The sequence below is a fragment of the Pelobates fuscus genome, chromosome 2 (genome assembly GCF_036172605.1).
Source record: "Pelobates fuscus isolate aPelFus1 chromosome 2, aPelFus1.pri, whole genome shotgun sequence".
NCBI classification, from domain to species: Eukaryota; Metazoa; Chordata; class Amphibia; order Anura; family Pelobatidae; genus Pelobates; species Pelobates fuscus.
Window position 1 is genome coordinate 34,470,883 of NC_086318.1, and position 14,769 is coordinate 34,485,651.

A 14,769-nucleotide genomic window follows, 5' to 3' on the forward strand; every position below is an offset into this window, starting at 1 on the left:
TGTTAGTGAGTGTGTGTGTTAGTTAGTTTTAGTGAGTGTGTGTGTGTGTGTGTGTTAGCAGGGCCGGTGCAAGGATTTTTGGGTACATAGGCGAAGATGAATTTTTCCGCCCCCCCCCCTCTAAAATTAACATCTTCACCTATGTGCCTCCTAACCAGCCCCTCCCTCTACCCCGTCCCTTAGTGTTCCTCTCCCCTCCCCCCTCTTTCCCCTGTCCCTTGGTGTTTCTCTCCCCTCCCCTCTCTGTCCCTTGGTGCACCCCCCACCCTCTTAGCGGACACTCCCCTTCCTGGTGTGCCTCCTACCTGTCTTGTAGCGTTGCGGAGCAGACCCTCTACAGGAGCTTCAGTTTTCTGTACCTGGCTGGACTGACAGGAAGTGCTCTCTCAGTGAGCACCTCCTCTCAGTCTGGCCGGGTACAGGAAACAGAAGCTCCTGTACTGCGCTCACACATACACAGACACACACACAGAAACACACACACACTCACACACATACACACACACACAGAAACACTCACAGACAAACACATACACAGACACACACTCACAGACAAACACACACTCACACATACACTTTCAGACACACACACACTCACACATACACTTTCAGACACACAAATTAATAATAATATCCACCCAGCCTCCCTACCTGGAGAGCTGGTGTGGATGTGTCCCTGGGGTCCAGTGGGGCTTCAGTGCGGCGGGCGGCAGTGTTCTAATGAGAGGCGGCGAGGGAGCTCTAACCTGTCTGCTCTGCTCCCTCGCGGGCTGTCTACTGATGCCGGGAGCCGGATTATGACGTCATAATCCGGCTCCCGCAGCATCAGCACACGGCGTGCGAGGGAGCAGAGCAGACAGGTTAGAGCTCCCTCACCGCCTCTCATTAGAACGCTGACGCCCGCCGGGGGTCCAGAAGCTGACCTGGCAGGAGGGAGCGCTTCCCTCCTGCCAGTCACCGAAATCTTGCGCCCCCAGAGCCGGTGCACCCTAAGGCGGCCGCCTGTGCCGCCTTATGGACGCGCCGGCCCTGTGTGTTAGTGTGTGTGTGTGTGTGTTAGTGTTAGAGTGTGTGTGTGTGTTAGTGTGTGTGTTAGTGTTAGAGTGTGTGTTAGTGTTAGAGTATTTGTTAGAGTGTGTGTTAGTGAGTGTGTTAGTGAGTGTGTTAGTGTTAGAGTGTGTGTTAGTGTTAGAGTGTGTGTGTGTGTGTGTCTGTTACTGAGTATTTTTGTGTGCGTCTGTCACTGAGTGTGTGTCTGTCAGTAAATGTGTGCGTCTGTTCATGAGAGTGTGTGTGTGTCTTAAGCACTTACCTTTCTCCAGCGCTGGACTCCCTTGGCGCTGGGGATCTCTCCGTCCCGATCCACCTCTCAGCTCCGAATGCACATGCGTGGCAAGAGCCACGCGCGCATTCAAAACGCCCAAAGGAAAGCATTACTCAATGCTTTCCTATGGACGTTCAGCGTCTTCTCACTGTGATTTTCACAGTGAGAATCGCAGAAAATCCTCTAGCGGCTGTCAATGAGACAGCCAATAGAGGCTGGATTAACCCTCAGTGAAACATAGCAGTTTCTCTGAAACTGCTATGTTTTCAGCTGCAGGGTTAAAACTAGAGAGACCTGGCACCCAGACCACTTCATTGAGCGGATTTGATCTGGGTGTCTGTAGTGGTCCTTTAAGTGTATGTGTTTATGCATGCACTGGCGTACATACCGCGGTCGCACGGGTCGCAGCCCAGAGTAAGCACGGGGGGGGGGGCCCACGGATCAGTTTTCGCACCAGGGCCCCATGGGTTGTGTGTATGCCACTGGTAGAAGACACACCAATTCGCTGCCTATCACACCCAGCGAACATAAAATAGCTGAAGCCTGTCTTCTATACACACAAAAAAGGTGGAAATAAATCACACCTAATGGGGGCGCTAATCGCAAGGAATAAAAAGTACCCTTGTAAAAAATAGTGAAGCAATAAAACTCTATATACAATAGAGTAATCTCTTAGAAAAAATTAGCTTTATTCTGCATCACAGTGCAGTAAAACCATATAAAAAACATAAAAACAAGATATAATAATCTCTAATGCACAAATAATACACAGTGAACAGTCCTATTATGAGACCTGGGAAAAACAAGCCCTGCATAGACCACTATATAACCAGAGTGAAGTGTAAGATAGACTAATCAGCTCCTGGTCGCGACCTCCAGGGCTGAAAATACTTGCAACTCGGTCAGTGGTAATGATGTTAAGGTCTCTGGACGTCGGCTGGATGATAGATGTGGCTCAACGCGTTTCGTCCCGCTGTATTCGGGACTTCCTCAGGAGCTGTGGATGGCCTCTGTTCTTTCCGGGGTCTCTTCTTATCTTCTGAAATTCGCGCGCAAATTAGCCCTATACGCATGCGCAAAAAGGACATCAGCTTCCGTCTGAAATGTTGCCGGAACACAACATAGATGTGTCCGCCCCCAGTATCTGTCGGGAATGGCCGATGCGCATGCGTGGCTAAAATTGTGCGTCTGAAAACTTTATTAGCATCCGAAGTAGAGACACATTATAACATTAGGCTCCATTCAAAGCCGTTATATGTGTCAAAACTGTTCGTTACAATTGATGCTCACAATTACTATATGCAGCCTACAGTTTGCCACAAATAAAAGTTATATATGTAGAAAAATATTGGAAATGATTGTATTTAATAGATAGAAAAATGATCAATTAAATGTGGTGTGTACCAGTAAATTTGTGGCAAACCTTACAATCTAAAATCAGAGGTTCTAGGGGCAAAATCTTACAATCTAAGGTCAAAGAAAAAAACCTTCTCACTAGCAGGGTGTATATCATATGTTAAACTTCCATAACCATCTAGATATAATGATCAACATAGATACAAAATATATACATGCTTTCCAATAGACATATTGTGATGCAAAATGATACCTAATTTTTAAAAAATATTATTATTGAAACACAATAAGAAAAACACATGCCTAAGTAATCTATAGCACTAAAGCGTAATAAATAGAACACAAAAAAAAAAAAAAAAAAAAAAAATATACCCATGTGTGATATCTAGCATCGGGGACATAGTACATACATCAAAATAGATATGCTAAAAAAACTACGGAAAAAATACATTTCAACCCATATTACATAAAAGCTAAAATATCTAGGTCTGTGTTCAGACCTCGTGGAGTGGAAGATTTCATCTTATATATCCATTCTGTTTCTTTTTTGGCTAATGCTTTCGTAGTATCGCCCCCACGCCAGTGTGGAACCACTTTGTCGATACCTATACATACAAAATTATTAAAGACAAAAACAGGACATTGATTACAGTGTCGAGGAACATTATGTTTGTCACTTTTTTTATTTATACCATAAAAGTGTTCTCTTAATCTCTCGTGAAGTTTACGTATAGTGCGGCCTATATACTGCATACCGCATACGCATTCCAGCAAATATACTATATTTTTACTACTACACGTTATAAAGTGCTTAATTTCAAAAAGTTCTCCTGTAACAGAACTTTTAAAGTTGGTGGTGGATCTTTTTTGATATTTACAGGTGCTACAATTACCACATTTGAAAAAACCATTAGGTTTATTTGGTAGAAAATCTTTTTTTGAACCTTCAATTTTTAGGTCCATTTTTGGGAGGACACTTGGAGCTAGAATTGTCTTAAGACTATCGGTTTTTTTATACACAATCCTCGGTTTTTTTGGCAATATTTTTTGTAGATATGTATCATGCAATAGAATCGGCCAATATTTCTTAAAAACTTTCTCGACTTTATTTGCCTTGTTGCTATATTTTGTTATAAAGGCTAAATTATATGAACTAGTATCTAGATTAACCTTCGTCTGTTTTTTCTGAAGGATTTCTTCCCTTTTAGTGCCCTCTACTTCTTGCAAACTTTTAACAAGTAACCTTTCTGGATAATTTCTATCTATGAATCTTTTGTTCAAAACTTTGACCTGACTGTTGAAGTCCACCTTATTTGTACAGTTTTTAAATAGCCTCATCTGCTGACTTTTAGGGATGTTTTTTAGCCATACAGGATTATGGCAACTAGAAAACTCTATATGGCTGTTGCAGTCTGTGGGCTTAAAAAAGGTTTTGCTACATATCAAATCAATATTTGAAGCCTGTCTTCTGTCTACACGTTGAAATTTAAATAAACGACATGCCTCACTAAAGCATAGCACTACCTCATATCACAAACAGGGAAAACCTCATGTTTCTCACATTTCATATGTTATGCCACATCCACTGTTAGTAACTTTCTCCTACCCTGCTTTTAAAAAATAGTGCTGTCTATTCCTATGAAACACCATACTTGTTTTGCCTGTTATCAAACTACTTGCGACTGCTATTGGGGCAGAGCAGGTATACTGTTATTACATGCACATCAAAATATAAAGAATTGTAAAGTTTATCATTTTTATGCATATCAGATACCTGTTAGTTTATAAGCAATGTCCTGATATATGCATCTTTTGATAATCACGATAATTAACCTTGTTACTGTTTAGATCTAATTGCATTCTATACTTCTAGCTAGCGACTAACAAACATAAGAAAATCCTACTGTAATTAATGCTGAATAGTATTCATCATATTTTATAAAAATGTGCATTGACATAATAGCCATGTTTTAAATGTCTACTGAAAAATGTGAAAGTGGGCTAAGTTTACAACGATGTTAACCATATGCACGCAAAAATAAAGAATTAATAAAAAAATAAAAAAAACTACGAGAACGATGGCTAAACACCTCAAGGTTGAAGGGAATGGGTTTGGGACTTAGAGAAATGTGTGAATCATGTGAATGACTTGTCAATATGTATGTATCTGACTTTTTCAACTTATATTTATGTGAGCGGCTGGTATCTGGTATCTTCCAATAAATACAAATCTTCCAATAAATAAAAATGATTCAATATGTTCTTTATTTCTTTTCCTTTTGGTTCATCCCTGATATGGTTCACTTGAAGAAAAACAAAAGTAGGTATTTTCCTTCATAAGGAATGGGCATTTTCAAAACAGTATTGTGCTAAATATTTAAAACATTCTGTCATGAAACTATAATATCTCTGACAGACAGACTTCTATTGAAATAAATTTGTATCAGAATAATTCTATGTAAATGGTAAAGTTCCTAGTACAAATACATTGCATAAAAATGAGTTCTACATCGTAGCATATCATGAGATACATGCAACAGAATAAATTCCACCAGGAGAAAGTATACAAAAGTACACAATCTTCAAGGTCACATCTATAGCTCTCTAATTGTGTTATAGTTTTTACTTTTTTATTTTTTAAAATAAATCATAATAGATTGAAGACATCAAGCAAGACATAAAATAGGGTTGATATTTTAAGCACAATTAATTTCTTATATTTTAAAATGTACAGTCCATTCAACATTTAAAATAGAGCTTTATTGAAGTACATTGAAATGCTGTATAATATTTTAATATAAAAATATTTATTTGGTATTTTTGAAGTGTCTGTACACTTTACTAAACAAAAAAATACAAACAGAGCTAAACATTCACAGAGATAAATTGTATGTGGATTATCATTTAGATTATTTGTAAATCTGATTGTTTCTTATCCATACAGTCATCATTAATAATGTTCCCTAGTTACGTGGCAAAGCGCAGATCTCATGCGCAGATGGGCTTAAAGTAATGCTGTATAGAGGGGTGAGATCAACCTCTACACCAGGTGGAGGCTGGAATGTAAATGTTTGCATGAGTCTTGTAAAGAACAGGAACAATTCCATTTTAGCTAAGTTTTCCCCAGCACAGCTTCTTCGACCTAGAATATACACATAAAAATAGTTAGATAAGGTAAGTGTAGGATTCTAGTTGTTAATTGTGCTATTTATAGAGTTTATATTATAATTAAATAGTACTGATAAGACTATCTGTCTCTTTTGGGATGAATTAAATAGTTTGAAAAAGCTATTAAAAAAGTAGTGTAAGTACCATAACCGCTACAACTCAGTATAGTGGTTATGATGCAGCAATTGTATTGGAGGTATCCCACATTTTTTGTCAAACATTTCTGGAGTAGTTCAACAAAAAATGTAAAAGCATCCATATCTGGTCTTCAAAGCTCTTTATCTATCAATGCTGTTTAGATGGAACTAATATTGGTAATGCTGAAGAGTAAATTCTACATTATTAATGTGGCTGGAGAGAAGGCGGGTTATGAGTATCAGCAAGAGCCTGTTTTCAGTCAAATCACTCTAAAATGGTTTGACAAAACCTTTGGGATAGAACCTATCACTGTTTTGTACCACAAGTTAGCTGCAGTACTTATAGTGCTCAAAGTGCCCTTTTAACATCACATGAAAGACAAAGGGGTTTATTCACCAAACAAAGTTTTGTGGTGGTATGAGAACCACTTTCAAATTCTACTGCAAAATTAGTCTATATTTACTGGAACACATTTTCTACATATTTAGTGAGTAAGACCTTTAGTACATTTTTATATGAGTTTCTGTGCAATTTTTCAGCTTATAGTATTTTAATTCTGGAGGAAAAAATCAAAGCAGAGAAATAACATTTTCCTTTAATCTCTTAAGGGGTAAGCTAGATTTGTGACCTGCTATGTTTGAAGTACACGTTGATCCTCATTCTTTTTTGTACTATCCTAAGCATGCGTGGATAAGCATAATGCTATCCTAACTATAAGATAAGGCCATGGACTAATAAAAGAATTTAGAAAATTGGGCAGACTAGATGGGCCGAATGGTTCTTATCTGCCGTCACATTCTATGTTTCTATGTTTCTTACCCCAGTAAACATTGTAAGTTACCGTATTTTTCTCTCCATAAGACGCACCACACCATAAGACGCACCTAGTTTTTAGAGGAGGAAACCCAGAAAAAAAAAATATTCTGAACAAACTGTCCCATAGTGTTTCTTACTATGGGAAAGTTTGTTCAGAATATTTTTTTTCTCCCCTGTCCCATAGTGTTCCTTACCACCCACTCCCCTCTCCTGTCCCATAATGATCTTTACCCCCCGTCCCATCCCCCTCCCCTGTCCCATAGTGATCTTTAAACCCCTTCCTCTGTCCCATAGTGATTTTTAACCCGTCCTCCCCTGTCCCATAGTGTTCTTTAACCCCCCATCCCCTTGTTCAAGTGTTCTTTAACCCCCTCATCCCCTTGTCCAATAGTGGTCTCCCCCCTCCCCTTGTCCAATAGTGTTCTCATCCCATAGTGTTCCCCCCTCTCCTCATCCCATAGTGTTCCCCCCTCTCCTCATCCCATAGTGTTCCCCCCTCTCCTCATCCCATAGTGTTCCCCTCCTCCCCTCATCCCATAGTGTTCCCATCCTCCCCTCATCCCATAGTGTTCCCATCCTCCCCTCATCCCATAGTGTTCCCATCCTCCCCTCATCCCATAGTGTTCCCCCCCTCCCCTCATCCCATAGTGTTCTCCCCTCATCCCATAGTGTCCCCCCCTCCCCTCATCCCATAGTGTTCTCCCCTCATCCCATAGTGTTCTCCCCCCTTCCCATAGTACTCTCCCCCCTTCCAATAGTGCTCTCCCCCTCCCCTTGTCCCATAGTGCAGTTTCCCTCCCATAGTGTCCCCCCTCCCCTTGTCCCATAATTATTTACCTGTCTTGTAGCGTGGGCTGGTGTTCAGCGCGCACCGCGGTACAGGAACTTCAATTTCCGGCGGGACTGAAAGGAAGTGTGCACACTGAGTGCGCACTTCCTTTCAGTACCTTCGGAAACCTGAAATTGAAGTTCCTGTACTGTGGTGCGCGCTGTGCTGCCGGCCCACGCTACAAGACAGGTAAGTAAAGCTTCACATTCGCTCCATAAGACGCACAGACATTTCCCCTTACTTTTGAGGGGGAAAAAAGTGCGTCTTATGGAGCGAAAAATACGGTAACTTATGCCTGCAACAGCTGTCAATATATCCCATTCTACATGTACAGGTTAAGAAAACATATTTCCAAGTTGGTCTTACCAGCTGAAAATGGGAGAAATGCTTCATTTTTCACAAATTGTCCTTTTGAGTCAAGAAAATGCTGAGGATAAAACTCTTCTGGTCTCTCAAAATAAGCCTTATCTTGCAGGACAGATGTCAAAAGTGGAATGACCTCAGTTCCCTAAAAAAAAAAGAAAAAATAAGGAACAGTCAACATATTTGTAATGGAAAAAAATAGACAAATACATAGAAAGATTATTTTATTTATTTAGATCAGGCATAGGCAACCTTCGGCACTGCAGATGTTTTGGACTACCCCTCCCATGATGCTTTGCCAGCATTATGGGGGTAAGAGCATTATGGGGGATGTAGTCCACAAGATCTGGAGTGCCGAAGATAGCCTACCCCTGATTTAGATTTGTATTATTCCACTGCAGAATTCAGCCACCTAGTGTTAGAGAGAAAAATATGACGTTATCTTGTTGATTTTGAAGTCCTATGAGTGTTCTTCATTTTGGCTGAGATCATCACACTTGATAGTCTCTGCTGATCCAATGCTTTCCCACAGGAATGCGTTGGGAAGCTACTGTGCATATGTAGAAAAAAGCTGTGCCAATCAGCATCTCTATGGGGAGCGTTCAGCGCCTCTATGCAGACCCAATCTAATACACTGTCTGTAACGGACCGTTTCGCTCAGAAGGGGATAAAAACCGTTTAGGCGATAATCCCCTTTTCCATAGACCAGCAGCTACTGCAAGCACCAATCTCCCAAACTGCAAACTGTACGAATTCACCAACTCCCGAACTGGAAACACACAAACCCTGGAATCAGCCGAACAGGAAAAGCATACAATCCGCTTACACTCCTGGCAGTCAGCATAAATCCAATTCCCCCAAAAACGAGACGACAGATCGGTTTGAGGGTCAAGCCGAATCTGAGGTGCTGGCACACCCAGCCTGATTTTTATTACAGTTGTTGCAAATACAGGTCCGCCCACAGGGAGGTATAAAACAACCAATCACATCACAGTTACATCCCACATGTTAATCGAGTGTCCTGCAGGGGGCAGAGACCGTCAGTCTCATACCCCAGCAGCAGGACAAAATAATGAAAGGGGAGACAGCTGGTCCCCCTCTCCACCAGCAGAGAGAGTGCCAGGGAGAGGAGCCTGCTAACCCCTCTCCCCAGTGGCAGTTTACCGTCCAGAGAGAGGAGCTTGTTACCCCCTCTCTCCAGCGGCAGCCTAACCCACCAAGGGGAGATGTTAAGCCCCACAACTGTGCAGATGGGACCGTAGTCTCTGCACTTACAGCACAAGGGGTAGGGACGGTCGGTCCTGTCCCCCAGCCAGAGGGGAGACAGTCGGTCTCTCCCTCCCACAACCAGGTTCCAACCAGGCTACTTCCGCAGTAGTACTGGCACCAGGGCAGAGTACCGCTGGCCTCTGTCCACTCAGCAACCCACCAAGGCAGACTACCAGTCCCCCACACAGCTGTGGTGAGACACCTAGACCTGGACAAAGTTCTCCTCCACCCAGGTGTAGTAACCAGTTATGGTGGGTGGGCTGTACTGCGGTTTCTGCTTTGTGGGTGGGTTGCTGGACTAACTAGGGCACTGACTGGCAGGAGGTCAGGTACCCTGTTAGTCTAATTGGTAAAGTGGAGAAGGTTGGCGAAACCAACCTCGCCACTATGAACTGGAGAAGCCTGGTTGCCTAGAAACATACTTTCTACCCAACTTTCATAACTCTAAAACCATACATCACATTCACATAAAAATACATATCCACAATCAATCCATTCAGGGGAACAACATATTAAAAAACGGCATAAATCAGACCAGGGGTTCAAAAGTTAGTAAAGTATCTTTTAAAAACCCCTGCCAGCATGGCTTTCCGGCTCAGACCCGTTTTACAGAGCCCTCTCTCCTGGAGACAATGGAGAAGTAATCCAATTACCTCCCAGGACAGAGACAGACTCCATTGAGCACATGGTTGCAAAAAGACATAAAATACAATAAAATATGCAAGGTTACATTTACTACATAAAATAAAGACATTCAACATATCCCCAGATAGCTTAGGTCTGAGCGCATACTATTGAATGGCGCTCAGACCACACACATACAGTTCAATTGCCATGGAGCTAAAGTCTTTCCCATAGTCTTTCATTATATGAATGGGCTCCATGGCATAGCTATCTGGGGTATCACCGCTCACACAGGGCAAGTACCGAATGACCCCACTGTATTTAAAGGGCCAGAATGAGTGACATGCACTCTGTTAGGGCCGAATACGTTTTTTAAAGGGCCCAATCTCCCAGGGCCATAGTCCAAAGGCAGCAGGCGGGCAACCAGGCTTCTCCAGTTCATAGTGGCGAGGTTGGTTTTGCCACACTGTCCCCTCCCCCAATTTAACACAGTACACAGGAAGGTCGCTGTGGTGAAAATGACCTCACCACTGGTTTTTGGAGGGGCCTGTTTGCCAGCCTCCTGACCAAAGACTATGGGCCCTGCAAATAGACATGTTAAAAAGTGACTTCCATGGGAAAATGTGCCTCTTCCCCTCCCCCTTTTTCCTGTCCTATTGTTACCCCAGCAGGGCGTTGTCCTAGAAACACTGCCAGACCAGTTTAAACTGGCTGCTTTGTCCCTCCTCAATCTCCCATCAGTCCTTGCTATTGTCTGACCCCACCCTTCCTTGTACTATATGGCTCTTTGTAACCTATTGTATGTAAATTAGGCTGTTGTGGGTTTAAAATGTGTGTATACATTGTAAGTGCTGGCATTAAAGAGTTCTTGTTTTACCCTCAACATAGAGTCTCTGTCTCATGTGTGGGGGAAAAGGCTGCAGCTACCCAGGGGATTGCTATATCACTATACTCCCCTGGTATGTTAGTCCACCCATTGTACAACCTGTACCCGTTCTATTGGGATGGTGCAGCCCTGGAGAAGTCTTTAAGGCAGGCATCAGAGGTAGGACTAGAAACAGAGGTTATACATTTGTCTCTGGTAGAGCATAGGGGCCTAGACAGCACATTTGTGTATAAGTGAGGATAAGCAGTTGGAGCAGCATTGTGTAGAGATTTGTAAGCAAGTATCAGGTTCTTAAATTGAGTCCTATATCTTATGAGTATACAAAAAAAGTGGAAATCACCCAGAATACGTATAGATATAATATATAATAGAATGACCTGTATTTAGGTGAATTATCCAGACATATGCTCTGTGTGAATAAATCAAATAGCTAACATAGCGTAAAATAGTATGTAGTAAGGATGTGAAATAAATGTGATATGAATGCACTCACAAACGAATGAGATAATCAGGCCTTTCACCCACTCCGGGGTATAAGATGAGTATGAGATGAGATGTAAATTCTTCCAACCAGATATATGAAATAAAAAGATCAAATATAGTGAAGTACGTATAAAATAATGTATAACAAATTTATTGGTCGCACTTACACTTAAGAAGTATAAAAACAGCGTATCTCCAAGTTAATGTGCCCTCCTGGATGGATGTTTTCTTTCAAAATCACCACAGTAGGGATAAGGAGCAGCAGTATATTGCAGTAAAAAGTAAAATAAACACATATAAATAAAATAAATGTCCACAAGGGGTTAATCCAACGCGTTTCGTCCGGTCAAATGTTTGGACTTCTTCAGGTCCCTGGAGACCTGAAGAAGTCTTTTATTTATATGTGTTTATTTTACTTTTTACTGCAATATACTGCTGCTCCTTATCCCTACTGTGGTGATTTTGAAAGAAAACATCCATCCAGGAGGGCACATTAACTTGGAGATACGCTGTTTTATACTTCTTAAGTGTAAGTGCGACCAATAAATTTGTTATACATTATTTTATACGTACTTCACTATATTTGATCTTTCTATTTCATATATCTGGTTGGAAGAATTTACATCTCATCTCATACTCATCTAATACCCCGGAGTGGGTGAAAGGCCTGATTATCTCATTCGTTTGTGAGTGCATTCATATCACATTTATTTCACATCCTTACTACATACTATTTTACGCTATGTTAGCTATTTGATTTATTCACACAGAGCATATGTCTGGAGAATTCACCTAAATACAGGTCATTCTATTATATATTATATCTATACGTATTCTGGGTGATTTCCACTTTTTTTGTATATGTATATATTTTCTTAGGTGGCTGTGAAGTACACCTGGGATCACTTTCAGCTATACGTTTTCTTCACCTCTAGTGTATATACTTTTGTTTTTTGGTTTTACACTATATCTTATGAGAAGTCAATGTAGGGACTGACATAGGGGGAGGTGTGGGAGGTGCGGGAGGACAGGAACATGAGCCTCGCTGCCGCATTCATTAATGAATAAAGGCCTATCAATAATAGGCTGAAATGGATTGTGAGCATAACTTGAACAATTGAATTCGGGATCATTATAACACACCCTACAGATATAAATATAACTTAATAACTGTGGCGATATACCCTCGAGAAGATTCGTTACTACTGCCTAGGACAGGGGTAGGCAACCTTTTAGCAGCACTGTGCCGAAATAAGATTGTGATGTCCCGTAGCGTGCCGGTCCTATATTTTTAAATTGAGGTGTGTATGTTGCCGTATTCTGCTTGTGTTATTTACACTGCAGTTGCTTTGTATCATTGTATTTGTGCATATATGAGCTATTATTTTGTATATTTTCACAAGAAGTTTGTGGTTTTGTGTATGATACTTATGAATGTTGGCTGTGTATGGGAGCTTCTTGTGGAATTGTGTTTGTGGATGGATATGTCACATTGTGTGTATGTAAGGGGCTGTTTGGGATATTGCATGTGAGAGGCACATGCCTGGAAAGGTCTCTCTGGAATGCCTTCCACGAGTACATGAAGCTCCCGCAAGTTCTTGGTGTCATTTGATGCCTCGTTTCCCCACACCAAAAAGTGCCCTGATTTCTGGTTCTGGGACCGAAAGTGCTCTGATTGCAGTTTCAGCAGAAATGCAGCAATTTCGCAATTCGCTCTAAAGTTCCATAGGAGTTCAGAGTTACTCCCGGTCAGGCGCACCGTGTCTCAGCAGTCTCCCTGCTGGTGAAGGGTGACTCTGGAGATGCAAACAAGGGGTGTTGGGATGGGAGACACGGGTTGGAGGGTTAGTCCATAGTGATAACAGTCTTTAAAAAGAGAGTTGGGGAGACATGTACCTGGGTTCGGTGACCAGAGAGTCCATTGCAGTAATGATATTTGTTTATGGTATGGGAATATTTTGAAATGGTACATGTATGATGCCTCTAATAATTATAGTAATGATAATTGCATTGTTCTCAAAAATGATTTGCTTTTGTAAAAACAAGGAACATATGTAACAAGTAGAAACAAGTAAACATGTCTGCCTTTATAGACTCACAGATTAGACTGGATTAGAAATCAAGTTTTGCAACGTCATAGCTCCTAAAGCATATTATTACAAATTTCCATTATCCTGTTGGGAACTCTAGCCATTTTGAAGTCATTTCATAGAAATTATTTGAAAATCCGACATAATTGTTAATTGGCATGACTTTAGCCTTATGAATAAAAACAAATAAATAAAATTCATAAACTCACAGTGAAATTATTCATTTATATGAATTTAGTCGATACAGTAAATAATTGAATAAATGACACGAATAAAACAAATAAATATAAATATACTCACTCACCTTAGGAATAAAATATCCTCTAAATGTGACATCACGAGTAGTTGCATGTGGAACGTTGTTAGGTACAATATTACCATACCTTTGAATTTCATGAATGACAGCATCTGTGTATGGCATGTCTTTTCTGTGTTCTGTTTGAGGCTGTGAAGATCCAATCACATTGTCTATTTCATTTTGGACATTTTCTGTCAATAAAGTTTGTATTCCATTAAAATATATACCATTTCTATGTAACAACTGATGCCCACACTATACAGCTGTGATATAAATCCACATATTTACTTACATTTACTAACTAACCTCATGGTTGGCTGCATGATCCCTCTAGCCCAGGGCAAATCAAAAAGAGAGCTAGGCCCGAGAGCCGCAAGTGTCTTTACAAAGACAAGAGCTATCACATTGCAGGCAGAGGTGCATACCTGCCTGGAAGAGAAGCTGGGGATGAATAGGCAGAGGGGACGATACCTGCCTGGAAGGAAAGAGCTCCAGAGAGATCCCAGTCAAGCTTTGGCTTCTGAGGCCGAGGCGCAACAGGGTCCCCGAAAGTGACTAGGAAGCAGACCAGGCAGAGGTACTCAGAGTACAGGTGCCCTGCCACAGTAGTAAAACCAATATTTTCATATATAACAAAGCTGATCATGTCTCCTACACATAAACTGATGTCTTACTTTGGATCTCTGGATATTTCATCATTAGCAGAATGCCCCATCGAAGGGTCGTGGAGGTTGTTTCTGTTCCAGCACTAAACAAATTGCCCACCAGACCTGTTAAATTCTCATCATGGAAAAATAAACCTTTAGGCTTTTCCTGAATGGTAATAAAAAGACAATATGGTTAAAAAAAATAAACTATAATGCATAATAGACTTGTGCATTTGTTTTCAGTTGAATTGCAATTTGTCTAAATTTATATTGATTATTGAGTTGTCCAAATTCTGTAACTCCAGAGCACCATATGGATGTAGAACTGAACAAAAAACTCGAGCTATGGACAAGCATGTTTGTTTGAGTGGTGAATCACCGTTTCATCAGTGGCACAAAAAAAAAAGATGAATAAGGAGAAAGCAAATTATGGCCCTAAATCAAATGGGGCAAAACCATTCACTGATGTACAGGGCCA

At 41.1% G+C, this 14,769-nt stretch overlaps 1 protein-coding gene across 2 annotated transcripts in view; it reads right to left on the reverse strand.

The window, feature by feature from the left end:
• Positions 1–5,418: 5,418 nt before the first annotated feature.
• LOC134586516 (cytochrome P450 2K1-like) overlaps positions 5,419–14,769 on the reverse strand; it is a 426,562-nt gene continuing 417,211 nt past the window's right edge. For both annotated transcript variants that reach the window (XM_063442072.1, XM_063442071.1), the window contains exons 7-10: positions 14,319–14,457; positions 13,651–13,835; positions 7,998–8,139; positions 5,419–5,822 (exon numbers count right to left, since the gene is read on the reverse strand). In XM_063442072.1, the coding sequence (XP_063298142.1) occupies positions 5,644–5,822; positions 7,998–8,139; positions 13,651–13,835; positions 14,319–14,457 (645 nt within the window). In that variant the 3' untranslated portion in view covers positions 5,419–5,643. The remainder of the gene's footprint in view (positions 5,823–7,997; positions 8,140–13,650; positions 13,836–14,318; positions 14,458–14,769) is intronic.